This window comes from Rutilus rutilus (genome assembly GCF_951802725.1).
Source record: "Rutilus rutilus genome assembly, chromosome: 4".
Lineage (NCBI taxonomy): Eukaryota > Metazoa > Chordata > Actinopteri > Cypriniformes > Leuciscidae > Rutilus > Rutilus rutilus.
In genome coordinates, this window is record NC_140212.1 from 10,718,810 (window position 1) to 10,745,955 (window position 27,146).

At 38.9% G+C, this 27,146-nt stretch overlaps 1 protein-coding gene across 18 annotated transcripts in view; it reads right to left on the reverse strand.

Annotated features, from left to right (window-relative positions):
• The window catches only part of grip1 (glutamate receptor interacting protein 1), a 238,433-nt gene that overhangs the window by 138,502 nt on the left and 72,785 nt on the right, over nt 1-27,146 (reverse strand). For 10 of the 18 annotated variants that reach the window (XM_084407840.1, XM_084407839.1, XM_084407836.1 and 7 more), the window contains exon 1: nt 10,262-10,499. The exons of the other annotated variants lie outside the window; for them this stretch is intronic. In XM_084407840.1, the coding sequence (XP_084263966.1) occupies nt 10,262-10,394 (133 nt within the window). In that variant the 5' untranslated portion in view covers nt 10,395-10,499. Of the gene's footprint in view, nt 1-10,261; nt 10,500-27,146 lie in introns of those variants that run through there. 18 annotated transcript variants of the gene reach the window in all.

The window sequence follows — 27,146 nt, forward strand, 5'->3', positions numbered from 1 at the left end:
AGCATTACAATAGTCCAGTCTGGATAGAACAAGTGCTTGGACAAGGAGTTGTGTAGCATGCTCTGATAGGAAGGGCCTGATCCTCCTGATGTTGTATAAGGCGAATCTGCAGGACCGGGGAGTTCTAGCAATGTGGTCTGTAAAGTTCAATTGATCATCAATCACAACTCCAAGGTTCCTGGTTGACCTTGATGGAGTTATGGATGACGAACCTAGATGAATGGAGAAGTTGTGGTGTAGTGTTGGGTTGGCCGGGACCACAAGCAGCTGTCTTCGCAAGGTTTAGTTGAAGGTGGTGGTCCTTCATCCAGCCAGAAATGTCTTGTCAGTCAGGCTGAGATGCGAAGAGAAGTGGTCCAAGCACTGAGCCCTGAGGCACCCCAGTAGCTAGATCAGGGATGGGCAACTTCAGTCCTGGAGGGCCACTGTCCTACATAGTTTAGCTCCAACCCTGAAAAAATCACCTGCCTGTAATTTTCTAGTAATCCTGAGGACCTTGATAAGCTTGTTCAGGTGTGTTTGATTAGGGTTGAAGCTAAACTCTGTAGGACAGTGGCCCTCCAGGACCGAAGTTGCCCATCCCTGAGCTAGATGTTGGGTATTAGACACCTCACCCCTCCACGACACCCTAAAGGACCTTCCTGAGAGGTAAGACTTGAACCATTGGAGTGCGGTCCCTGAGATGCCCTTCGTCTTTAGGATTGACAGGAGGATCTGGTGGTTAACTGTGTCAAAAGCAGGTCATCAGCAGGATGAGAACTGAGGATTTGGAAGCTGCTCTTACCAGTCTCAGAGGTTCAATATTTGCTCTTCAGCTGTTGTGCAGAGCACTGCAAACTTGAGTACAAATTTAAACAGTGTGCTAGCTTTGAAGGAGCTTAGTAAAGAGTGGCACGTATGAGAGAAAGAGGTACACAGACACAATCTCCCACATGCACACACTGGAAAGTGACAATCTGGCACTCACACGACTACAGAAACCCAAAGTTGCTTGGGTACTTTCAAAAGAAACCTTCACTGTATACAAACATGCCTATTTCACTTCTACACTGTATGGAAAAAGCAATACTTCATATAAGCAGGGTGTCTACTCAGAATTAACAATACAGTAGGCAAACAGTCATTTGACTATATGCTGAGATTCAGAAGTGTGCAACCAGTGGAGACTTTGCTATCCAATGAGAATGCAGAGGAGACATCAGATTCAAAAAGATGGGGAAAAAGAGGTAGAGAACTGTGAGCCAGGTGAATGGTTTAAATTGCACGTTTAACAACACCCAATTTTCATGATTGGTGCATCACGTGTCAAAGAACACATGGGTCAAAAGGATAATGCCAACATGACAGATTTAGAAAGTATATACAAGTATACAGAAATTCATACACGGCCCATGTGAGTTCCTCAGAAACACCTACACTAGTCCTGAAACCTCATCTGCAATTTTCTTGCACTTCTATTGCTCTTTTTCTCTATTCTTCACTCTCAGCTAAAAGTAAGGTTATAAATTATTGCAATTCTGCAATGATTAATCATGTTAGAGGTGATTTTGAGAGACTTTTTGTTTGTTGTGGTGCTGAAATAACTCAATTATGTTCTGCAAATGCAGCATGCGACTAACATCCAACAGAATGGCTAATAGACCGAAAGTGCTGATGTTGGTGTGATGCAGGGTGACACAAATGATTATACTAAAAGCAAACAATTTTATTTGGCTGCACTAATTTTGCCATTTGAACAAACGTTGGTGTCCAATGTGAGCTGTTTGAGAGCTCATAAATCACCATGAGATGTCTGGGGGAAAAAAAAAGAGCAATCAAGTGGCATTATAATTCAGAGATTCCCATAATTAGTGTAATGACCTTCAAATAATAGAACATTTTATTAAATCTGTGTCTTTTCCAACATCTAACATCTTTCTTATTATACTTAATATGCATAATTGCATAAAATAAGACTTGGTTTCATATAATTTATCTTAAATAAATAAATAAATAAATAAATAAATAAATAAATACTCGGAAAATGTATATTAAGCAATTTTACTACTCTTTTTTGCAGTGTAATTTACATTGCAGCACACTAACCAGGCTGTGTGGGTCATCTAAAGCTGGCATCTACTTTAACAGTCCCCAAATGATGTGCTTTTTCAAACAAATAATTCAAGTGTAATTTGTTCTATTTTGACACTTATCCATATGCTGTGAGCAATCAGGGCTAAGCAGAGCTTAACACATATCTTAAGACTTCCACTGAAGCTGTTTTTAAATAACCAAAGGCAGAAGCAATAAAAAGCGGAGACACATATAAAATTAAGAAAAAAACTCAAAATGACTGGTTTTGACAGAGAAACCATTCGAGCGCAGAGTTGGGGAAAGTTACTTTTAAAAGTAATGCGTTACAATATTATGTTACCAGAACTACAATAACCACCAACTTAGCACACAAAATGCCTTTGCACTTACTCTGACATCTCTCCTTTCCACATGGTGAGAGAAATCTGGTCAATAAATGGGAAAATAAAGTAACTTGTGTTACTTATTTGAAAAAGTAACTCAGATATTTTGCTGTAAATGTAAAAGTAATGTGTTACATTACTCATTACTTGAAAAAGTAATCTGATTACGTAACTCCCGTTACTTGTAATGCGTTACGGCCAATACTGATCGAGCGGATGGATAGAGAAACAGTTAAAACCACAATCTACAACTGTGCTGTATGCACAAGGCATTTGGACCCTGACCTCATCAGAGCTGATTGATGAGAATGGTGAAATCAGATAAACTGAGGTAGAAAGAGATGGGAATAAAAGAGGAGTTTGATCAAGCGAAAGGGAGTGCAAAAGTGGAAGATGGGGGAGGGGATCTTCCCAGGCATCCCGTATACGTCTGAAAGGCTGCAGGCAGAGTGGACCATTAGGAGGATCCAGCGCTTGATGATGAAAGCTGTGATAGAATGTGCACAGTCTTTTCACTGAAAGCTACATAGGATGCCACACTCATGGATCCTAGTCAAATGTCACTTACCTAACCAAAACACGTACACATTAGGACCGTTTTTTACATTAAATGCAACATTGTAGAACGGAAATTAAAAAACAAAAGCAGCTAACCTATATGAAGTGTTCAAGAAAGCCAACAAATTCCTAATTAAATTTTGTCGAAATTCCTATTCAAAGAAAAATGCATAACAACACCGTTATGATAACAGAAAAAAAATATGAAATGCTTTCAATAATTTAAAAAGTTAAAAAATAACAGAAAAACATGTTCTAAAATTAGGAGGAAAGGGAGATTAAAAAAAGGTATAAAGAAAACAAAAATATAAAAGTATACATAAATTAAAAGTGATGTGCCTTAAATGAGAAAAGTAGTAAATGCTGACATTCACCTTTATTATATGATTAAGCAATTCATGTAAACAGAATACAGTAATTGTTAACCTTAATCTACATGAGATCATGCTCATAATTAGCCAACATTATCACGGTAAAATATGTTAAGTACTGCGGTTTTGCACAGACATTTTAGGCACGTTTCTGACAAAATTAAGGAGGTTGGGTCCCTTAGAACCTCATTAAGCAGACAAACGAAAACTGCAATGTTAAACAATCCTGTTGCATTTAAATTGAATTTCTTTGTGATGTGCAATGGGTACAAGTGAGCATTGACAAAATGGTAGTAAACAAACCGCATTTCTTAGCATTTAATAAAAAAAAATAATGACATGTAGCATGTAAACTAGATTGATGAGGTTTACCCATGCCATGTAAACATCTTAATCCAAGTAATTCCTTTCTCTGATAATCCCTAGATATGGCTTGAGTCCTCCTATTTAGTTTATAGGGGTTCTGCCCTCATTGGTTGCAGCAAAAGTGTGAAAATCAATTTATAGTGTTACAATATAGCTCTATAATTTCCACTTTTTAGCATATTTTCTTTTTGAAAAACGTCCCCCCATGTAGAAAACCAACTAGATTAGATTACTTCACTTTTTTTGCTGCAAGCAGAGCTGTAGCGAAGCACTGACCAAAGCTGCTGACCATAAATTGAACAATAACACTTGATAGTTTATCTGACACAATAATGAGGATGAATTCTCAGTGGACTTTGCCGTCTGTAGTGGAGAGCGCCGTGATCACTGGGGTTAAGATATCATTACCAGATGAGGAGTTAATATTGCTGTTGTTTACTCTACTTAGCACTGGTTGACATTTAGACTGACATTTTCAGGTGTCCCCATCAATTCAATTCAATGATAAAAAAAATAAAATAAAATTCATGACTGTAGAGGCCTGGCACATGTTTGACTCACCCCGAGATGAGTGCGATACTCATGGGGAGGATGATACGGTACTGTCATTGAAAATTAATGCTTAATGCATTCCTTAATGGCTCTTACACAACACATCAGAATTCATCATGCCTCTTTGATGCTGAAGGCTCCATCGCATGCAGAGAAAAGGGAGAGATAATAGGTTACGCTTTTGCTTTCAGCGAGGACATTTCCAGTGGGAGGATGAGGTGGCCTTACAGTACACGGTGTGAGGAGGAAGGATCAGTGCAGTGACGTGATATGACAGCCCGAATGTGATGGGATGGCCTAAAGTTCATGGGCAGAAAGAACAGCAACTTCTACAGTATATAAGGTGAGGAGAAGGCATTAAAAAAAAAAACAAGGAAGCATTAAACAGCGCAAGTTGTTTTTTGATTTGTTTTTAGCACTAAACAAGTTAGCTAAAGTTTCGTTAGCTACAAAAACAAAGAGAAAAGCTAATGATGGACAAGGGATGATGTCCTAATATGGACAAATTAGGTGGTGTAAGCTTGACAAGAGCTCATGGAATGTACTGTATGCCCAGCTAAAACAAACTTAAAGGGATAGTTTATCCAAAAAAATTAAGTTATGCCATTATTTATTCATCATTGTGCTGATCCAAACCTTTTTCTTGAACAGAAAAAAAAAAAAACCAGAAAGAAAACAATTTTGAAGAATATCCTGGCTGATTCCATAATAAACGTCAGAGTACCTGGACAAAAGTTGTTTTAAATGCAAAGAGTGGCCACACCAAATATTGATTTGGTTTAGTTAATGGAAGTTAATTGATAAATAAAATCTATTTATGACATTATTTTTGAAAGCATTCAAAAATAGTGCCTAAAAGTTTCCACAGGGTCTTGGAGACGTTGCCGCAGTTCTCCTGGATTTAGTCTGTCCGTTTTTTCTGTTTCTTCATTTAAATCACAGACAGACTTGATGATGGTGAGATCAGATCTCCGTGTGGAGCACCGGCTGTTGTCAGAACCCTTGTGCATACAAAAATCTCCCTGGATTATTACAATTAATGGAAAAATAAATGTTTGGAAAAACTTATTCTGTGCTTTATTCCAAGCCTGAAGTCATAGATTTGTGTGTGGAATTCCAGTGGACTTCTATTCATTGAGAGTCACTGAGTCAGTGAAAACTGGATCAGTCCGATTTGTGAACAAATCATTCACAGGTGTTTCCCAAAAGCATAAACCTAAGTAGAAACTGTTGTCTCCAAAGATATTGACGATCCACTTTGGCATGCAAAGCTTTTAGGAAAAGCAGCCCTGATCTGTTTTATGAACTGAAACTCAAAACTCATTCAAGAGATCAGACTTAAAATTAACTGAATGGAAAAGAGTTCCCAGGGTGCTTTTGTCCTTCAAAGAATATTAAATACGGCTGTCAGTATAGATACTTTTTTTTAAATCACGATTAATCGCACCATTTTGTGTGATTAACCGCGATTAAATCGCACACTTACCATGAAATTACCATGAGATTAATACACCATTTATCTTTATTATCTTTATAAAAACTGTTAGTCAATTACTTATTACAATTACTACATTGCAGTTTATCAAAGGATGACCATGACTAACTGTGACCTGATCCAGTGCAAGGACAAACAGTGCAAAGTGGTTAATGAAAGCGGAGAAGAATATCCAGTCATCACAACACCAAGAGAGTCCTGTGTGACATGCAATTAAAAACAGAAGACAAAAAAGATGAATCCAGAAAGTGTGCCAAGTACTTTCATCTCATTTTATCCCAAATGAGAATGATGAGACAGTATCCTCCTGCTATTCAACAGAAGGCCTTAGGTAACCCTCTCTTTTTTGGCATAATTGCTAATGCGTAGAGAAAGATCAGCTGACTGTGAATGGTGACTGGGGAGGAGAGATGATTGTGGAGGGGACTGGCAGGCTTCATTATCACCTACTAACTGTGAGCAGCTCGTTAAAATATCAGACTCCATCCTTCTTTAGCAACTACGGGACTAAAACAGCTGCCGCTGCGCAACAGACGTTCCCATAACCATATTTCAAGAAACGCTGCCATCTTTCCAGAAGGATTTTGAGAGGGCTATGGGCAGATTTTAATTTGTGTTTGCTTGAATGTGTCTTTGGAAAGCAAAATTTAGCAACAAACATATTGTTAAGTGGTTGAAGGGACAGTAGACGACATTGCATTTAGATAAACAGTGAAAGAAATCTTTTGTTGGCTTTCTACTATCTGCCAATATTAGGGGGAAAAAGAAAGGGAGGTGTTTGATTATAGTTTGGACAAAACAAATTAGCATTTTATCAGAGGGAAACATTTTGTTTTACTTTACTGTCAAAATGATGATTTCATATGCATTTATTTTTCCTTCAGGGTTTCATGTGACCTACTAGAGGAATCTCTGCTTTGATATAAGGCAGATCCTTGATTTAGCTCCCAGCTCCTTTGAGACATCTCTTAGAAGTGCTGCCACTTTCTTTTTGGGAACCAAATGCATTCTGTCACAGCAGCCTTGGTGGCTGTCATGAAGAATCCAACAGAAATCTCTAATCGCACAAGAGGTATTTCCTCTTTATCAGACAAATGCAGGTATTTGCCACTTTAGTCTATATTATACGCAAATATGTAACACAGCAATGACAACTATTTTCCACATATAGTGTCATATTTCTGTAAATTAACCTGTGCCCAGGTATTCATTTATTATCCTGGACTATAGCACAAAATAAAGTCATGTTATGTATAGGGATGAGGCAAACTATCTCAGACAAATACCATAATGTGTAACAAATGCCACCAACAAAAACACAGGGTGATATTAAACTCTACTCAAAAGAGCATTCGCAAGCAATTTTACTTCCGTAATGTGACATGTTTCTAGCTGTAAATAATATAAAACTAATTGCTTAAAGGATAAATTCCTACACTCCAATTTATGAATCCTGAATAGTATGACAGATATTTAGCAGGGAGGGATTGAAAAATAAGAGGGTTGGTGATGTCAGATAAAAATAACAATGTCACTTCAGGGGCAGATCAAGTTATGTATGATGAAATATTACACAAACATATTTATTTGTACAGTTTTATGACTGGTGCTATGATTATTTGCATTTTAAAACAATTGGTACTTCAGTGATACTTGAGTCTACTCCTGTGAACAGGAGAAAACAAATAAGCAAAATGGATGCTGTGCATTAGGTTTCTGGGAACCTCGCAGCAGGGAAAGGACACTTGCCCTGAGCTAAAATAAGGCAGCTAATGTTTCATTTAGGGAGTCTCTCTACAAGAAAAATATTCAGCATTTAAAATAGTATTTTTTTTATACTAGTGTGCTCAAGACGATACCAGTTTGCAGAAAAATGGGGTTGCAAGTTTTGCTTTATCTTGTTGAAAGCCGTTTGTAAGTTAATAAATAAGAGAGTACAAATTTCAATTTTACACAAAGCTGCAAATGTAGGAACTATAATGGAATGATGGTTTGAAGTCTCACAGACTACGTTCATAGTCAGTCTTTCAGATCGACAACCAGATTTACTAATATGTGTGACTTTCGAATTGGACCAGCATAAGGTTCTGTATGTTACAGATTAGCCAATTTCACTCTTGAAATGTGAAGGAATAGGCAAATGTAAAAAGAAGTCAGTTCGGTTTTATAGCCAAACTGTGTGTGAACGCAACTTTATTTAGCCAATAAAACAGAACTGAAAAACCATAGCCACATTTCCACTGCAAATAAATGACACATTACATTCAGTCACCTCCACCAGAACGTCCTACAGTCCCTGAATAAATCAAACAAACATATTCTATCTTTCCACTACTCTTTGTTATGGTGATATGATCAATTTATCAGAACATAGTCCTCCCCCAAAGTGTGGGTCCTGCAGTGAGCCCACGGGTATAAAAATCAAGTGTATCATAGAAGGAATGACAGCAGGCCACACGAGGGAGAATTTGATAAATGAACGAGAATGGACACACTAAAACCTGACCGTGAATTATACATGAAGGCAAAAATGATGAAGAGAGGCAAGAGTGAGGCGAAACAAGGTACCCAGGCAAATCGAAGGGGGACGTGGTTGAGCTCGGGGAGCACACGCGTGACATTTCCAGGGTTTTGCTATGGGTTAATTAGCAGTTGATCCCTTTGTGTACGCCAAGCTGCCATTATGTTTTAAAAGCAGCATTGCTAGCTTAAAATCTAATTACATTTAACGCACATCTGAAGCATTAGGCCAAACAGAAAATGTAAGTGACATCTCTACATTTCCCACTAATCTAAAAATATTCCAAATGGCATTTATTCCTTCACTTCCTCTGAATGACTCAGTCGGACTCCAGCTGGGCCAATTAGGTGTTTAATTCTATGTTTCGTACAGAGCACTTTGCTACTGCATATCAAAGTGAAAACCTGACATTAAAAATAACGCTTGAAAGAAAGAAGTCATTAAGTGAACAGGTTGCAGCATTCAGCTGACATCACAATCATCACAAATCGCTGATCAAAAACAGATGAAACATGGTTTCAGTCGCACAATTAATTCCACCAGTCATCCTCAATTCATGCTAGCAACGTCTAAGAACACCACAGTACTGCAGGTTTAAATTCTGAGAAAGGTTGTTTGTGCAAATCAGCGCTTTCATGCGTGGCGTGATGACTACATCACTATTGCTAATGGTGATGAGTAAGTATCTTGGGCATTGCTTTGTCTGACTAACATGCCCCCACTGATTCAGCACTGTAAACACTTTTTTTTTTACCATGATGGAGACTTTCCATTCACTTCTATTGTTTTTATGCTAAGCTAATGATGGTTTCTATCCTCTAATTTAACCACTAAACACAGAAATCATGTGTCATTACAGTATTTAGTATTTTTATTAACCCATTTGGGGACCCTTGTCTGGTGGTATCAGGTTATACTACCCTTGTTGGGACATTTCGGTCCCTCAAATGTAGACACACCCTGATGCAGTCACACTGAAACAAGGTTCAAGCAACGTTAGCATACTGTAGAAACTTAGACACTATCTCAATTTTGAATCCTGATCATCTTCCTTTGATTGCTTCAAAGCTTTCATACAAAGTGCATAAAAAAAAATAAAAAAAAAACCCAAATACAAAAGACAATGCAACAACAAAGCTTTGCTAACACCTGCATTCAATCACTCTTAGACAGTCCGTCATTCACCAGGAGAGCTGTGGAATGAGGATTACAGGACTACCGGCTCCTCTCTTCCCTGTCATTACCCATGCTGCCTCAGGCCATCTCGTGAACGGGAACCTGCATTCTGTATACAAGGAAACTCTGAAACAACTTGAACTGAAACAAAAGGTAGCTTGATCCAAGAAGACCACTACCGTATTGTGTACAATTCATTTTAAACAAAGGCAGAACAAAGGTTGGGAAAGATGCTAGTCAGTGGTGTTTTTGAAACCTGGCACCACAGCTACCTGAGACCGCTATGCTGTTGAAAACGATGCCCCGTTACACAAACACACACAGGCACACACTCGAACTTCTCACCTGCGATTAAAGGGCAGTGTGCCATCCAAACACAGCAAGTAGCACTCAAACAGCAGCAGCTCAGCAATGTACACCAGTATGGTCATAAATGTCCACTCTAGTGCACATTTAACGGCCAACACAGCATTAAACACATTCTAAATCAATAGAAACAAATGGTGACCGACTGAGGCCATCCATCAGACAAGGGCAGTGAGGTAAACACACCCCTAATACCCTTATAAACACTCACACTGACAAGGAACCTGCAGCAAGCTTAAGTCCCCTCCAGGAGTTTACGGTCTACAGATAAACCATTCATTCATCCCTCAAAGCGGAGTTGCTCATGATGTCTGCCCTAGGCTGGTGATTTATGCAATAGTAAAACAATGACTGATATCCAAGCTCTAATACCCCCCAGCCAGCTAGTGGAATCACTTACGGTGCAGGTGCTCGGAAGCATAGTAATAAACGTCCTCATAACCCTCATGATAATCCTCTTCCGGACGGTACTTTTTGCCCTTGCGTCTCCTGGACCTCCGGATCTGCTTGACGAAGCCAAGGAAGCGATCCATGCCTATCCACCGCGTGCAGTCCCCCTGACACAGGCGCAGACCGCTGCACTCCGCCAGCGTGTGAAGGTTTGTGTTCTGTTTCACAAAGAGCACGGCTCCGAGAGATCTCAGAAAGAGAGAAAGAGCGAGACAGAGGCGGAGAGGGAGAGAAGGAGGGGTAGGGAGTTGCAGGGGGGGAAGCGACGGATAGCAGTCAGCTGGAGAAGATGGGTCAAATATCAGTCTTCTCTGGTGCACTGGTCTCCTTTAAGAAAACCGCGCGTGGAAGGGTCCTCAGCAAACAGCTGAATGGGTCTTTGTGCAAGTGTGCACGCACGTGTAGGTGAGAAAGAGCGAGGAGGGAGAAGGAGAGAAGGGAGGGGGGAACACACAGGGAAGTGACAAAAACACAAAGTTCAAAGGAACCAGCAGCAAGGCGAGGAATCCTTGGGCTATGACTGTCTCATTTCAGAGTGGGAACAGGGGTGGGGAGTTTGTCTGCCTTTAAAATAAGCATGAGGGTTTATCATCGTAAGAATGACAAACAAAGCAGTTGTGCACGAGTGGGGTGTGGATGGAAATCCTCAAGGGTCTCTCTAGCAATTCCATTGCAAGACAAAGGCGATAATTCCACTAGATAGAAGGGGCACTGTGGTCGCCGTGGCACTGACAAAAAGCTGAGAGGATTACAGCAATCTCCAATTCACCGCCAACACCAGCCTAGCCAGCCGGTGCTGCCTGGATCAGCGGCTAATAGTATTAATGGGGCAAGAGGACTTGTTAATTGAGCTGTTTGCCAACAATGACACCCAGGCGTGTGTCAGTAACACATTTCATTCAGAAGGGGTGGGTGACATGTCACCCCCAGGGTGATAACACAACTCCCGAGACACTCCTGAGACCTGATTCCTATTGTGCTGATGTCATCCTACCGCCTTGACATTGGGTAAAATGGTCAATGTCTGTTCTAACCTTCATGTACTTTTCTTCCCAGCACTGGAGATGGACTATCACGTCAAAAACACCCTGTGATTCTTGAACTTATGGAATCACCCATTTTTTTTTATTGCCAATTCTCAATTCTTGAATGCTTTTATTGTAATTAATAACATTATATGATCACATATTGACAGCCCATTTACAGTTGTACTATAGCTTACTGCATGATTCTCAAATATCCTCAAACATAGAAGAAATAGGATCTAAACATCCTATCAAATAAGACATCGCCTCTCTGATTGTCTACTGATGAGCAGACACATGCTTTCTCATCAGGGAATGGTGCATCAAGGGAATTCACAGCTCTAACAATTTGGAGACCCAGGCTTGTTTATCCAATCTGTCAGCCACCTGAGGCAATCAATGCACATTCAACAGATTCATTATTGTTTCAGGAAATACAAAAATCTAGATGCAATCTAGCTTGCGGGTTGGGTGTTTAATTATCTCAGTGGTCGCCATACCTGTAATTAGACATCCTCCATCCACATTGGAAGACTGAGTTTGGATTCAGTGCAGCTGCTCTTTGCAAAACTGCAGAACAGAGGCAGTATTCTCAAGCAGGGGCGCATGAATCCGCATGAAGAGAGTTCCTTTATAAAATAATGATTGTCTTTATTGGAGATGTGCAATTCACAATGCAGTACTATTACTATTCATGAGGTAAGTGCATTGTAATTAAGACTGGCTAGGAGATGGTGTAATTAGGGCTAATTTGCTACATTTCATAATATTCCATCTGGTACTTTGGAATAAGAACTGTAATGTGAAGCGTCAAGGAGTAATAATTTTGTGATGGTTTGTGCTTGTATGTTATGAGGATTGTGGCAATGTTCCAGGTGTGAGCCTCTCCTGAGATTGTTTTCAGATAAACCACTGCAGTAAAAGCCAGGCTTTAAACACTGAGCCTGTGCCAAGCTCTTAGTTTCTCTGCACCTACTCTGAGCTAAGCATTTGCTGCAGTCACCTATTCTCCTGACCAGCTCACACACCCAAAATATAACTTTGTGTCATTTCTTTTTTGGCTCAATTCCATTTGTATGGTAAATGCTGCGGTATGTGCAGAGCTGTGCAATGGGAGTCATTCATAATGGCTGCATGATGAATTCCCTTAAAGGAACAGTTTACCCAAAATGAAAACTAATTTTTTTTCACTCATACTCATGTCATTCCAAACCATGTCGTTCCATCTTAAGTACTTTATCTGCCAAACAGAGCTATGTCCAATTTGTGTACGAATCTTTTGAATCAGAATTAAATGGTTTATTCAAGTTATTCAAATTAGTGTCTCGCCTGAATGGTGAATGCTTTTATTTTGTTAAATAAAAATCTGATCTGACAGCTTTTATGATGTTTCTATTACAGACCAAGTCCTCATTCATGTCATGAAAAACAGAGAGGCCAGGACATTCTTCAAAAATTCACATTTTTATTCCATGGAAGAAAGAAAGTCATACAGGTTTGAAATTGAGAGTTAGTAAAATGCCAAAATTTTCATTGTTAAAAGTGAACTACCTCAGCAGTGACAGGCAGACTGAAAGTGTATGCGTATGAGCAATCCAGGCAGAACTTCTTAAAATCCTCACTTGTACAACCATTTGAGCGTGAACTGCCTGAGGCTTTTTCTGGAACCAGGGCTGTGCCAGTTTGTTGCAATATGGTAGCTCCTCTTTGGAAGCAAATCCATTGCCTGGGCAGAAAAAAAGGCTGTCCAGACACTACATCTGCTATGAGCAAATGCTTCAGATGGTTGAAACAGCCTCTCAGTAGAGGAAGGAGGATGACAGGTTAAACGTTTGTGTTTTCACAGTTATTTGAACTGAGGCATTCAGAAGTCACGCAGGATTGCTGAGTCAAGTGCTTCACACCTTTACAAACAAACCAACCCACACAAATGAAAATTCAGTCTTTTTAAATGCTCAGCCTTCTTTCCCAGTGCCCACAGTCTCCCTCTCATGGTTGAGTGAAGCTCTTCCTTTACTAATTTATCACGTCTGCAAAGTCTATATTTATTCCGCCCTTAGCAAGTTCCATGAAGTACAGAAGTTCTATTTTCATACCTTCAGCTCTAGACTCTTACTCATTCGAGATGGCATTTCTGCTCAGAGTGAAGAAACCTACACTTGACCAATTTGCTAATAACAGGCACCTGGATGGTTGCAGGGTCCATCCTCAAAAGGAGGATCAACGTTGCCAATAAGCATGGTAATCAAAGTTGCTATGGGGTAGAATTGACACTGCACTAATGGCGCTTTTCCATTACCAGTACCAGCTCGACTCGACTCGCCTCGCCTCAGCTCGGCTCGGCTCGCTTTTCGCTCCGCTTTCCATTGCAGATAGTACCTCCACAATAGTACCTGGTCGTCATAGCGACACCGCAGGAAACTGCCGTGACTTAATCTTTTACGCGAGACGCGCGAGACACACCCGCTACCTACACACACAGGACAATGGAGGAAATTGAGTGTATGCTGTTTTTGGATGTTTTTGTTTTTGTTTTTGCTGTTTTTTATTCAGGATACTGCGTCTGGCGCGTGCAATGATGACGCAGTGAATAGTGACGATGCTCTCTGACCAATCAGCAGTCTGCCATGATTTCACGTCACATTTTAGTATCGCCTCAGCCCGCTTAGAACCGCGCCGGAGGTGGTACGAAAAAAAGTACCTGGAAGCAGGTACAGGTACAACTTTTACACAGTGGAAAACCAAACAGAGCAGAGTCGAGTCGAGCCGAGCCGAGCCGAGGCGAGCTGGTACTGTGTAGTGGAAAAGCGCCATAAGTTCACTGGGCAGTCTTCTGGTGACATTCAGGAGTGCAAAATTAAACTTTATGCCAATGGCAGGTGATTTTAGAAAAATGGATTCATTATTAATATTCATTACCAGACACTATAATTTTAGTTTCAGGAAGTGCAAGGGGAGGGGGAAGGTACCTGTCCCAATAAATAAATAAGGTACAGTTCATGACTGGAAAATTTGGATTGGATTGCATTTGTGTAAAGTTATAAGTTGTATTTGTGTCAAAGCAAGTTTGGACACTGCATTAAAGTCATGGAAACAATTGTGTGGTAAGACATAAATATTCTATACTGTGAATAGAGGAAGGTGACAGAAGTTAGAAATCAAATATGAGTCAGAACAACATGGCATCTCTGAAACAGCAGTTAACCTGTATGAATGTGCCTCCCCATCTCAGATTAGATAGGAATGTTATTTACTCATTCACAATGTCTCCACTGTAACTGTGAATATGGAGCTTATGGCTTGAACAAATTGAAAGCCTTAGCTTGCCTACCTCAATCTTCCATCATGACAGCCCTGATGTACTGTTATTACAAGAACAGAAGCATTTTAGAGTGCAGGCCCGAGCATGAATCAGCTAATGGAAGGGTTTAAAGGTCAGGCCTAAATGCTCGCCAAGATGCGAAACATCCCAAGACCTCCATTGACATGGTCATTAACTTAGTACATACTTAATCCTTTGCATCAGATCCTTTCCGAGCCTGACGTCAACATGAGATTGGGGGAACCTCACAATGGTTGATTATTTTTGGTCAAGATGGTTGGTAAACCCAGGGGCGATCAAACAAGCCCACCAAATAACTCTGACTGAAGGGAACTCTCTCAATGAATGTTGTTAAGAAGCTGGTAAACAGCGCCAGAATGACAAGAATAATCAAAGCAAAAAACGATGAAAATATGCATCTTTAAGTATAGCACTACTGTCAAGAGCGAGCAGAAGAAGAAAGATCGAAGGATTTACTCTTTCACATCCGCCCTCTGATTCATTTCACGCCCAGACGGTTAATGTAAGCCAAAGCCTTATGGGCTGACACCAACCTTCATTCAACATAAAAAAACAGTGGGCAGAACAAAACTGTGACCTTCCCACCCTCAACTGGGAGTTCTATAGCGCTATTGGAGTAGAGGAAAGAAAAACATAAAAAAAATTATTAAATCATTTAATTCAAGTGTGGGTCTCCCCTCTTCATACATGGACGGCTAAATCCACATTCAAGGTAATTATGTATTTGATTAACAGAAAACATTGAAAGGCTAATAAAGTACCACATACAGTATATGATCAACAAATGACCTATATGTATGGGAAATAACAATTTGTAGATAGTAGCTGACTCAACTACTTGTGCTTTATAGCCAGATATAGAATCTTCCAGCTCACTAGTTTGGAGATCAGATTGAGAAAAGAAAGGTGAAAATAAAATAAAAAGTTAAACAAAAGCTCTGGTGTGAATCTGCAGCAGTTAATACACAAACTTCATGTCAAAGAGGTACTGTAGATTCCCATGCAGTCATTCATTTGGCTTGTGGTCACTGATAAAACACACTACTTTAAGAAGTGTTTGGCAGTGTTAACCAGCCAGATCCTGATGCATCCACACCGATTGGTGTCAGAATATAGTCAAAGACCACTTAAGAGCTAGTCAAACATCAATGAAAACGAGTGGGACATTTTTTTTTTAATCATTGGGGAGAAAATGCATGAGTGCCTGGCCCATCTGTGTGACCTGTCTAGTCTGCTCGCTCAAATCGACTGACAGACTTAGGCCTTGTTTACACCTGGTATTAAGATGCATTTTGGTCAATCGGATCACAAATAGACGCGGCAGACACATAACCGTTTACACCTGGTGTCTTTTTTGTCCACTTTCGACCACTTCTGTCCTTATTTCTTCAAGGTGAGGGTCTATGGGCAGGTAAATGTATGTTTTTTTTTTTTTATTATTCTCCGTGCGCAATTTTAATGCGCACGGAGACAACGGAAAATCATACAGAAGGCATCAGCTTTCATTCTGCTCTGACAGCCGCAAGACCACGGCGAACGAGGAGAGTGCGTTTTAGAAATCAGGAATGGTGAGAAAACATTGTGCTTGGTAAATTTGTCTTCAAACTAAACTTGGGTCTTCAGCTGACAAAGTTTAAATCCCGTCTGGCTGGCGTGCTACCCATAATGTTTACACATTAGGTCAGTGGCAGGCAGTCTTTTGTGGTTGTTTGAACGCATTCAACCACGCGAGCGTTTACACTACGAAAGCAATCCGGTCAAATGTGTTTTCGACTACTGGAAGCTCAAAACGTTTAAAACCCTGTTTACACCTGTAATTAGCGTAATCCACGTATGATCTGATCGACCAAAATGCATCAAAATACCAGGTGCAAACAGGGCCATAGAGGAAGTCACGCACAGAACTACACAGCAATGACAGGAAGGTGGCCTCCAACACAAAGCTAAACTTCTCAAAACTACAATCACCCAGAAAGGGTAAGTCTCATCCCCTTAACTTCCACAATAGAATAAAGAATGGACAAAATATGGGTATAATATGCGTTTTGTGATTAACAGCACTCTTCATGTGAATGACCTTATAATGATTCTAAAATTCTCAAGAGCTACCTTTTAATTGGTTTCAAACATTTTATATATACAACAATGACATATACAACAAATATAACAACAACATAAATACAACAACAGCAGTAATTATATAAAATATAATTATATATGAAAAAATGTAAAATCTACTATAAATCTACTACTGTTAATAATAACATTATTTTTTATTTATTTATGTAACACAAATGGAATTAATATCAAATCTGATTCAGAATTGATCCGAAACTGATAGTTTGTGAATCAAATCAGAAAACCAGCGACAATGCACAGCCTGCCTAACAGAGCCTGAGAGGGCCAAATATATCCGGTTAACAACATTGGATTCATTTAATGGTGGGAATCCTTTATTGATAGCAGTCACGTGAGAAGTGTTCATGTAGAAACTCATTTTAAAGATGAATGTGGAAAAAAGACTGAGAGGGAGCATGCAGATGGTGACGACTCTGAATAAAACATGAGGGGAGAGAGTGACACAGACTGCTAAAAATCACATTCGGATCAAAGCACAGATTCAGCATGTCACAAACAGCATTTCCAAAAGCAACGTCGTCAAGTGAAAGTGTCCAAATCCTGCTTTGGACATCTCGGCTGACCCAGGCTGACCTCGGGGTCTCTGACGCCAGTTTTGTCCCCTGAACCAGTCAACCTTTTCAACCGCCATCAAACAACTGCCAGCACTGTGCTTCTACAACACATCCTTTAGGCACTCACATTCCCTAGGCACCCCCCATGTGTCATTCCTGACAGAGGGAGAAATATTCCACCAGGCTTGACAGACATGTCCACATTATTAATGTACGTGACATGACTTCAAATGGAGTTGATTGTTTTCCTCAAGCCTGTCAGTGACAACACAAAATTCAGCACGGAATTTGGCACTTTTACTGGCTAAAAAAAACTGCCTTTCCCACAGGAGTCTGTATTGAAGGGTATTTTTAAAAACGTAACCAAGACGGCATCTTAACCTTGTAAAACTGTGTGAACAGCCCCTTACAAGACAAAACAAGACTTCCAAGAATGAAGGTAGAAAGAAATGATTGTGATTATTTAAATTGACCAATTTTTGCAATGTCCTCCAGAGGAACTGAGATTTAATTCTGTATACAGCTGGATTGAATAAATATGCTTGCCGTTGTTCATTACCTTACATGCCCTTGCACACAGCAGACTCAAAGTGCTCCACAACATGCAGAGGCCTTTGGTTAAAATGGTTTTATTGTGCATGAAGCCTCCTTAAGCTCTTTGGGAAAGACTCCAATTGCCAAAAGTGCCATTTTGTTGAGTGACAGTTAACATTTTCTCCCATTCGTAGGTCGTTCACACTGTACCCAGACTGTCGTCACGATCCAAATGTAGATTCATTTTTGCAGGCCACGTCTCAAATGAGATGTGAGACTCTCTCTGACTGTCTACAGACTGTCTGCATCTCTGAAATGTAGACAAATGTGCCTGCCAATCACAAAAATAATTTTTTTTGGAGTACTATTTCAAACAAATAAATGTTTGGTGATACTCCATGTTATGACCGACATAACTAATAAATGGTGGATATAAAAATTTCACAATTTTTTTTTCTAAAATCTAAAAATCTATTATTTTAAATTAAATGTAGGCATCACAACATTATAATGCACTATGAAAAAATTTATTTAAGACACTGAAAAGTGTTTCGTTTTTTTAAAGGTCAGCTTTAAGTGAGCATTAGATCTAAATGTACATGCTCATGTATCCTTTTTTTTTTTTTTTCTACGATTAAGCATTTAGTATCAACCAATAAAATAAAAATACGTCATACTTTTGATGCCAATGTCTCTAGCCTGAATGGCTGTGGAGGATAACATGAACGTCTAGACAGCAGCCTGCTTTCTTCAGACAACACTACTACTATAAAAGCATCACACGACTTATATATAAAGCTAGCACAGCCACAGACGGTAGTATTTCTCCCTTGGGAAAGTTGCTATCCTCTCAAAGACATTACATCTTCATGTGGCACACTGTCTTTGAGACACGATGCCCTGTAGGCCACTAGTTTCGTCTGCCGCAGTAAACACAATCATTCCTCTGAGGATCATGCCATCGCCACGATCTGTCTTCGGCCTTTGTGCCAATATATCGATTCGACATAACCTGCCTAATGGAGTGTGATGCGGCTCAAGCGCCACTGGGGAGTAAGAAAAATTACAAGCACCTCAGATGTCTCGATTTTATTTTTTGTCAAATTAAAACCACACAGCGATGCTACATTTCATCAGATTTTTTCTTATAAGATATAAGCCCCAAATATCGTTCTGAAGATATAAAAGATGTGAAGATGTAAATGTGATGATTTGCCAGAATATAAAGCGTTTCTGCTGCAGGCATCTTCTGCGGTGTGAAGAGGGAAACAGAACACCTCTGTTGCTGGTGGGTCTAAAAATATACATTTATAATAGACCTCTTGTTAGTTCATGTTATTGTACCACATACTTGCAGATGATGCATCAATGACTAAAGGGGTTAGAGAGAGACAAACCAGTGTGAACATGACATAAAAAAACAAAAACAAATATATAGATATAGATATAAATTAAAGTAAAGAATCTCAACTGCTTACATAAATGGAAATCCGTATGCATTTCTTTTCTTCTATAGAACACACACACACAAAAAAATGGAATGACATTATAGCAATTGTTTTTTTATTTTTTTATTTAGCTTTAGCCAAGCAGCTTGTCATGTGACTGAGGATTTAATGCTCTAAATAAAGATGTGTTATTAACAGTGGTTAACTGATGTTATGCATAGTGAAAATGAAGAATGTGGAGCAAAAGCCTCATCTGTATACTGTTTACATCTGCATCGAGGGCGAATTTATGGTTTTACGTCATTAAATTGCGATCGGTTCAAAAATGTAGTGTCTACCAAGTGTGTCATATAATGTATGTAATTATCTGCCGATACCGATCTGCGACCGACTGATCAGAGCATCCCTAATCTTAATGAGTACAAATCCTGGCAAAGGTAAAAATAAATTAAACAGTATAGTGCATTTCCTCACTTTGGCTGATTACGTTTGGTCATTACCCCATCTTTTGAATAAAAGAGCTGCATTTGCTCACTGAACAGTCCTAGCTGTTAAGTGCTCACCAAAATTTCAACCTAATATTAGTTAAATCATAATCTAGTTATGCTGAGAGGGATTTTTAAGAATGAATGACACCCATGGAAAATGTTCAAAAATATTTCTTAAATTTCAGCTTACCACCTGCTTTGTCATTTACATTTACATTTAATAATTTAGCAGACAAGTGCTAGTATTAATTGGTCAGGTGCTGGCGAAAAATGTGTATTTTTTGAAAATGGCTTAAGACTCAGCAGCACGAATTGAGATAGGCAGGTCATTCCACCAGCAGGGAACAGTCCAGGAAAAGGTCCGTGAGAGTGATTTTGTGCCTCTTTGGGATGGCACCACGAGGCGTTGTTCACTTGCAGAACACATTTAAACATTTATTTTTGGTTATTTGTATTTAATATATTTTGTGTCTTCAAATGTCTGTATATAGTTCTGTGTGGGGAGTGAACAAAAGGGAGCAATCTCAACTTTAGTCCAGCACGCCTTTCTTTACTTTGAACTTGGGATGCAATCTGACTTCCAATACGATTCAAACAATCCTATTAACCACAGCTGAGCGAAGCTGTTCTTACAATCAATTAAGGTGAAGGGAACTCATTCAGGGCATCTTAGATTTAACATGGACCAGCATTCTGGTGGACGGTTCTATAATTTAATTTCCCTTTGAAATAGAACCGAGCACATTTACAAGAAGTTCAGATCAGGTGCTTTGACCGTGAAAAAATGGCACGCATGATTGGCTAGGCAATTCTGTGGACCACAATGGGAAAATATTTGCCATATGCACACACTCTCAGAAGCGGTGATAAAAAAAAAGCACACACGAACGATATTTGTCAAGTCAATTTTGACCCTAATCCTGTTTAAAACATGAAACGTACCAAGTGATGTCAGCTGAACACCGTGTCTGCCAGTCCGAAGAACAATCATATTACACCAAACTGTGGGACAAGAGTCTGTTTCACAATGTCAGATTTGACATTTTATTAGGGTAGATGTTCACATAATGCCATAATGCTTTTTTAAAACACGTGTCTATAAAGGAAATACACTTCAAACCCCACCCTTGGAAGTGTGACAACTAGCCCCAGTCTCCCCTACAACAGATGATGTGGTCTGATACCACCTTTATCTTAAAGACAAGTAGTACAGAGCTACTTTCAATGAGAACCAAAACTCTTCATTTTAACGATGACAGGCTCAGAGAGCACACTAATGAAATTCACTTGATTGAGAATCTCTGGCCAGCCAGAACCAACCAATATCCAAGAGTCCTCCATGCAAGTCTGATTTTCACTTTATAAAATGGTGGCAAGGACATTATAAAAGCCTCAAATCAATGAAACATTAAAGGCGTGCTGTTTGTGAGCACTTAACTGAGATAACCTTGAAATCTGTGAGGACAAGAAACTTGTCTTTTAGGAGACTTGCACCAGGCTGCATTAGAGAAACTTTATCACTGGCATCTACACATTGACTGAAATACAGGACAGGAGTCCCTGAGAATAAAAGTCAAAACTGTTCAGTGTAAAAGCCTCATCAACTTTGGAAAGTGGCAACGCTACAGATCACTCACAGTCACACTGCCAAATATTTAGCCACCGTTCCCGACGGATCATATATTAGAGCTCATAATTGCTCACTTGTTTCCTTACTCAGCTGGCTCTGATTTCTAACACTTAAAAAAAAAAAAAACAGCTCTCAATATGCCAAAGTCAGCAGGACGCCATGAGTCAGACACTATCATTTTAACAGTTACAGCCATGGAAGACAAAATTATGTACAAATCACTAAAATGGGTAAAAATAATATGAAATACTGTGAAATCTATTAAAAGATTGTAAACATAACTGCAAAATTATATCTATTATTAAATCAAAAGTTTATCTAGATGGTGGACCAGCATGGCATAGCCAAAACTTATCTTGATGAAGCTGGTTGATCAAGGAAGTCTTGCTGGTTAAGGTAGATAAGCAGCAGTGATGGCATTTAGTAGGAATAAAATGTCTTGAAATCAAAAGCAAGGTGCATTAGAGATAAGGCCTGTTTGAATCAGACAGGTTGGAAAGTGATACGCCAGCACAGAAAGAGCAATTTGCACCTTTTATGGTTCCAAGTGCACTGATCAAATCAGGAGCTGAGTATTACTGCAGCAGTACGCAATCATACCTCACACACTTGAGTCTGGCCAATGCCAAAGACAGACATTGAAATATATCTGTTCTGTGCAGGGATGGATTACTGACCGGGCCTATGAGGCCAGTGCCCAGGGGCCCTTGACTACCAGCCCTGGGGGTTGAAGGCAGCGCGATCCAGTTTGGTTCAGAAAACCCATTAACAATGAAAACAAATGTTTATTAATGCTGTAATATATGTGTCCCATTGCCTACACAAGGCCTCTTAAACAAGGCTCTTGGACTATGAGGGCTCCCTGGAACTTACTGTTGGGCCCTTTGTGAATATGAAGGCCCCAAAACCTTGTATAGAACTCCTGTTCCATCCTGTTTAAAATTATATTCATTAGAACCACTTATTTTTTTTGTGTAACTATTTATTATTACAGCATAACTGCCAATTTTCCCTAAGTTGAAGTGAGACAATTTTTCAACATTGCCTAATTTTTTATTTGCCTCATTTGCATTATTTTTTGTTGCCTATAATTATCAATGATCCAACAAAATGGGCCTAGAGAAACCAATAGAGTATGTTTTAGCATAGTTATTATTTAAAATTTGAACTGTAAAAAGTAAAAACGAACGACTGTAAAAGATGCACCTTCAATTAAAAAAGGCAATTAAGCAGAGTGTATATTGGAAATGAAAGATTTTCTTTTTTTTTACTGGTCAAACCTAATTTTAGTAGCCACAGCACTCGAAACGAATGGTCCGATCATACTGTAATACCCATCACCACTAGACTAGTGACATCAAAACGATCCACATGATTTTGTGAGATTATGAGGGGTGGACCTCAGTTTTTCTAGATCCAAAAGTTTCTACATTTTAAATTTAAATGCATTAATCTGAACTTTAAAAGAGGTCAGAATTATAAGAGCTCAAACCCATGTTCAGCAGGCGGCCTATGAATATAAATCATTAGAAAGGACAGTATTTATTGTTTGAATTTCGTAATAAAATTGACAATTTGAAAGCTGAGACTTTAATAACAAAAGTAACCTGACTTGTCTATCGGTGTCAGTGGCGATAATTGCATGAAAAAACAGACAACAGTGTCAGCACGATGCGTGACATTTAGCTGCCCTGTCTTCACCAACACTGTGCATTATATTTATTAAAAACTGAAAAAATTGCAGCCCCTGCGAGATTTTGCGGGGGGGAACTTGTTTTTTTTTTTGGGAGATAACTGGCCCCAGGGCCTTTACAAGTCATAATCTGTCCCTGGTTATGTGGGAGCTGAAAGAAAAACACACTTCACGCAATAATACAAATATCACAAAAGAACATCCCTTTAGATATAATATTTAGAGTTTTTGGTGGACAGAATAAAAATGGCAAGCAGGTATGTGTGCAGCAGACAGGTAAGCACAGACGGTCTGATTTTAGTATGCGTTAAAACTATTGTTTGAAATATATATGTGAAGAAATAATCGTGAGTTCCATTGCAATCAAATTTTGCTCATGATTGTTAATTATATCCATACTATAACCTATTTTACGCATCTTAATCAGTGTTTTAGACTTTTAATTAAATATTAATAATAATGATCATATTATATATGAAAAATAATATTTACAAAAGAAAATCAAGAAAATCAAGGAATACTTGGAGTAGGATAACTACATATTAAGACTAACATATATTTTGTGTCATTGGCCAATTTACTGTTTGTATTCATTAATTTTTTTTGTTTGAAGCATAAATCTAAAATATTAGGGATTTATACCAGCTTTCCATTTAAATCAGTGCCCCATCTTTGTTCACCCCATGATATCCTTTAATATAATACCTTGAAACTGGCAAAAAAAAAAAAAAAAAAAAAAAAAAAACGATTCTGCAGAATGACAGAGCATGTCGTTAACCCTGAGAGCTAACTCATATAACTACTCAGTGGGAGGGGAAACAAAATTACCACCTACAGGAATCTTAATGATATTTAAGACCTTTTTGAGATGTAAATATGCTGCAAATCACAGCACACAGCAGGATAAGTGATATGATTGGGTAGCGCATAATGAATATTTATGAAAACAATTATAAGTGGTTTGACCGTGTTCTTAGAGAAAAAAAGAGCTATATGTTTGAAAGCATGAATATATCAGCTTGCATTTGTGTGTGGGAGATAATAAAATCACCTCTACCATGGAAACAGCATATACAGCAAAGACAAAATATGAAACCTACAAAATTTTACCATAACAACATAAAAGATCAAATCAACTGGTTATTATTACAACATACAATCAATGATGCAAATCATTTTGTATCATTGTTAATGGGTTTGTGATAATTACCCTATGAACACATATACAACTAAATAAATAAACAGACAAATGAAATATTGATTTCAGTTAAAGTAATTATACTGTGAGAACTGTGCGAGTAAATAAGCAGCCTTATACAATGTTAGCTATCCCATAACACACATTAGATAGACCCAGGTAGGCTCGAACTCTAACATTAGAGGCCTAGAAATGTCACAATAGTGAAAAGTGCCTTAAAAGCTCAAAAGGGCTTTTAGGTTTAAACAGAACTGTTAAAAGGCCAGTGGAGGTTGAGCCAGCATGGCAGCCGTTGGAGGTGTGAGTGAGTGTTTCTTGTGTTAAACGTTACACTCCAGGTCTCCCTGCACATGCTAGGCTGGCGGAGTCGTTGTTAACCTTGCAGTCGACCCTTCGCTGGCAGGAGATGAGACGAGAAGCTGCTCTTTAGGTCAGTGTGTAACACATGACTCCCTGAAGAGTCTAATGTCCTTTAGGTTACTTCACACAGAGGCCCTGACCAGATAAGGATGGATTTGCACAGTTTGCGCGTAATGTGTGGAATGGAAACCTCACTGGTTTCTGACAAAACAAGAAACTACTGGAGAGAAAATCCAATCCAAAGTCCACATTGGAGCATCAGCATGTTTTGGGATTTTTGAACCCCAATGCTTTCAGCTAGTTTTGCAGATTAAAATTAGTTTATGCCTGCATTTTAATTTATACACAAATATTTGTATAGAAATTGCACATACAAAAAGCTGGAACAGACAGTAAAACGAAGAATTAAAATAAATAAAATGAAATACCATGATTTTGCCAACTGATAGAATCATGGTACCATCACAGTATGTTATTTTCAGGGCTTTCAGAGAGTTTCAGGTGAGTTTCACAGAATCTCATTCTATTCAAAATGAAGAGTATTAAATGATACAATTGTAACACACTGCAATTTGCTTGCGTTCCTGGCTGCTCGCTCGTGAAAGGATTCGTTCGCCGTGACAGCCAAAGAGTCTGGCAGGCGTTTTCTCTTATCTGTGGCCACAGGTACAAACACGGGCAGCCCTAGGACAGGGGAAGCTGTTCTGCCTTGGAACATTTATCATTTTAGGAGATATGCTCTAGTGAACCTACTCTTATTGTTTGCCCAGTGGCCATGGCAGAAGGTTTGGTGTTCACTGGGGAGAAACACATACAAACAGTATGACATTTGGAGAGACAGGAAAAATAGGCATAACTAGAGCAGATAGAAAACAACAGGCCCCAGGTATGGTCTCAGATGCCCTCAATAAACTCTAGACATATTCCGACAAATCACTTCAATATTGCCTTACTCAGGCTTTCTCATTAAAAAATATATATATATATATTTTTTTTTATATGGAGGTCTGGGAAACATTTTGGCAGACAAAACGTTCTCCTTCCTGACTATTTGAATTTTGGGATGATCACCAAAAAAAAAAAAAAAAAAAAAAATTCTAGCATAAAACCATAATCGCTAAACCATGAAATAAATATTTTGAGAACCAATTGCTAGATGCGCATATCTGTCTTCAAAAACGTCACTATGAGAAGCATTTTTCATTCATTTTGGACTGTGGAGTACATTACTGATCCAGAACCAAGCTTTGTTTACAGCATCCTCTACACATTCATACACTGATGGGAGAATATTGGAAGCTAGTTACTACTAAATCCTAGCAGAACATGGAAAGCCAGTTACTACTAAACCCCTCCCCCCCATCGGAGATTAACCCTTTACTAGACCGAGGACTACAGCATCAACATTAGACAGTATCATCGTCTGTTCCACATGCCCTACTTACTGATTCAAAACACACGAGCACACAGACACACACACACAGTCCGTATTATCATATTACATGCTCTGCCTCAGCAACCTGGTATATGGAGCATCTCCACCACATGCTGCGCCGTCTGACTTGTTGGTAGATAGTGTGCAGAGATCCCTGGAATCATTTGTTTTATTACAGCATATGATATGACACAAAGTGACAAGTGCCTTTTAACAGGATTACTACATTTCACGGACGGACAGATGGATGGGAGTTAAAAAACAGCTGTATGCTGTTTGAAGTAATGCAAAATGCATTTAAAATGTGTACACTTTATTTTACTACATACTATATAGACTTTCTTCTAATAATAATATTATTTTAAACAGTATAGCATTGGCTGATAGTGATAGCCAGATACTGCGTGAACCCCAAATGGAAGTAGAACACGAATTACATTGGACTAAAAACCCAAACCCAGAGAGAAGATTTTGCCTCAATTTCAGAATTCAATCACACGCTGTGCTGCCTCATTTAATATTCACACAATGCTGCCTCATTTAATATTCAAGCTGTTGCATTAGTCACATTTAATCACTCTCTTAAACAGTCTCAGACATAACATATGCGATAATGGATAAACACGACTGGCTGCTTTCGCAAAGTACATTAGAAAAACTTCAGGTTAATGAGAGACGGTAATGCTCATGAGTTTGTACTAATAGACCTCTGATAACAGTCTCATGGAATACTGCAGGAGTTAAATAAAGTTGGAAGAGCTTCCCCAAGATTATTAAATAAAGAACTACCGGAGGCCTACAGTGACACATGGCCTAGAAAAACATTCAAATGGAACTCAGGTTGGGTTTTATTAGATCCTAGAGTGCTTTCTCTCAAATGGAAATAAATCCCTCTGTCCATAAATTTAAAGTCATCTTTGCAGCACAGACTGGTCAATATACAAAGCACATTTCCAACAAAAACACTCTTGCCAAGCATTTATATTTT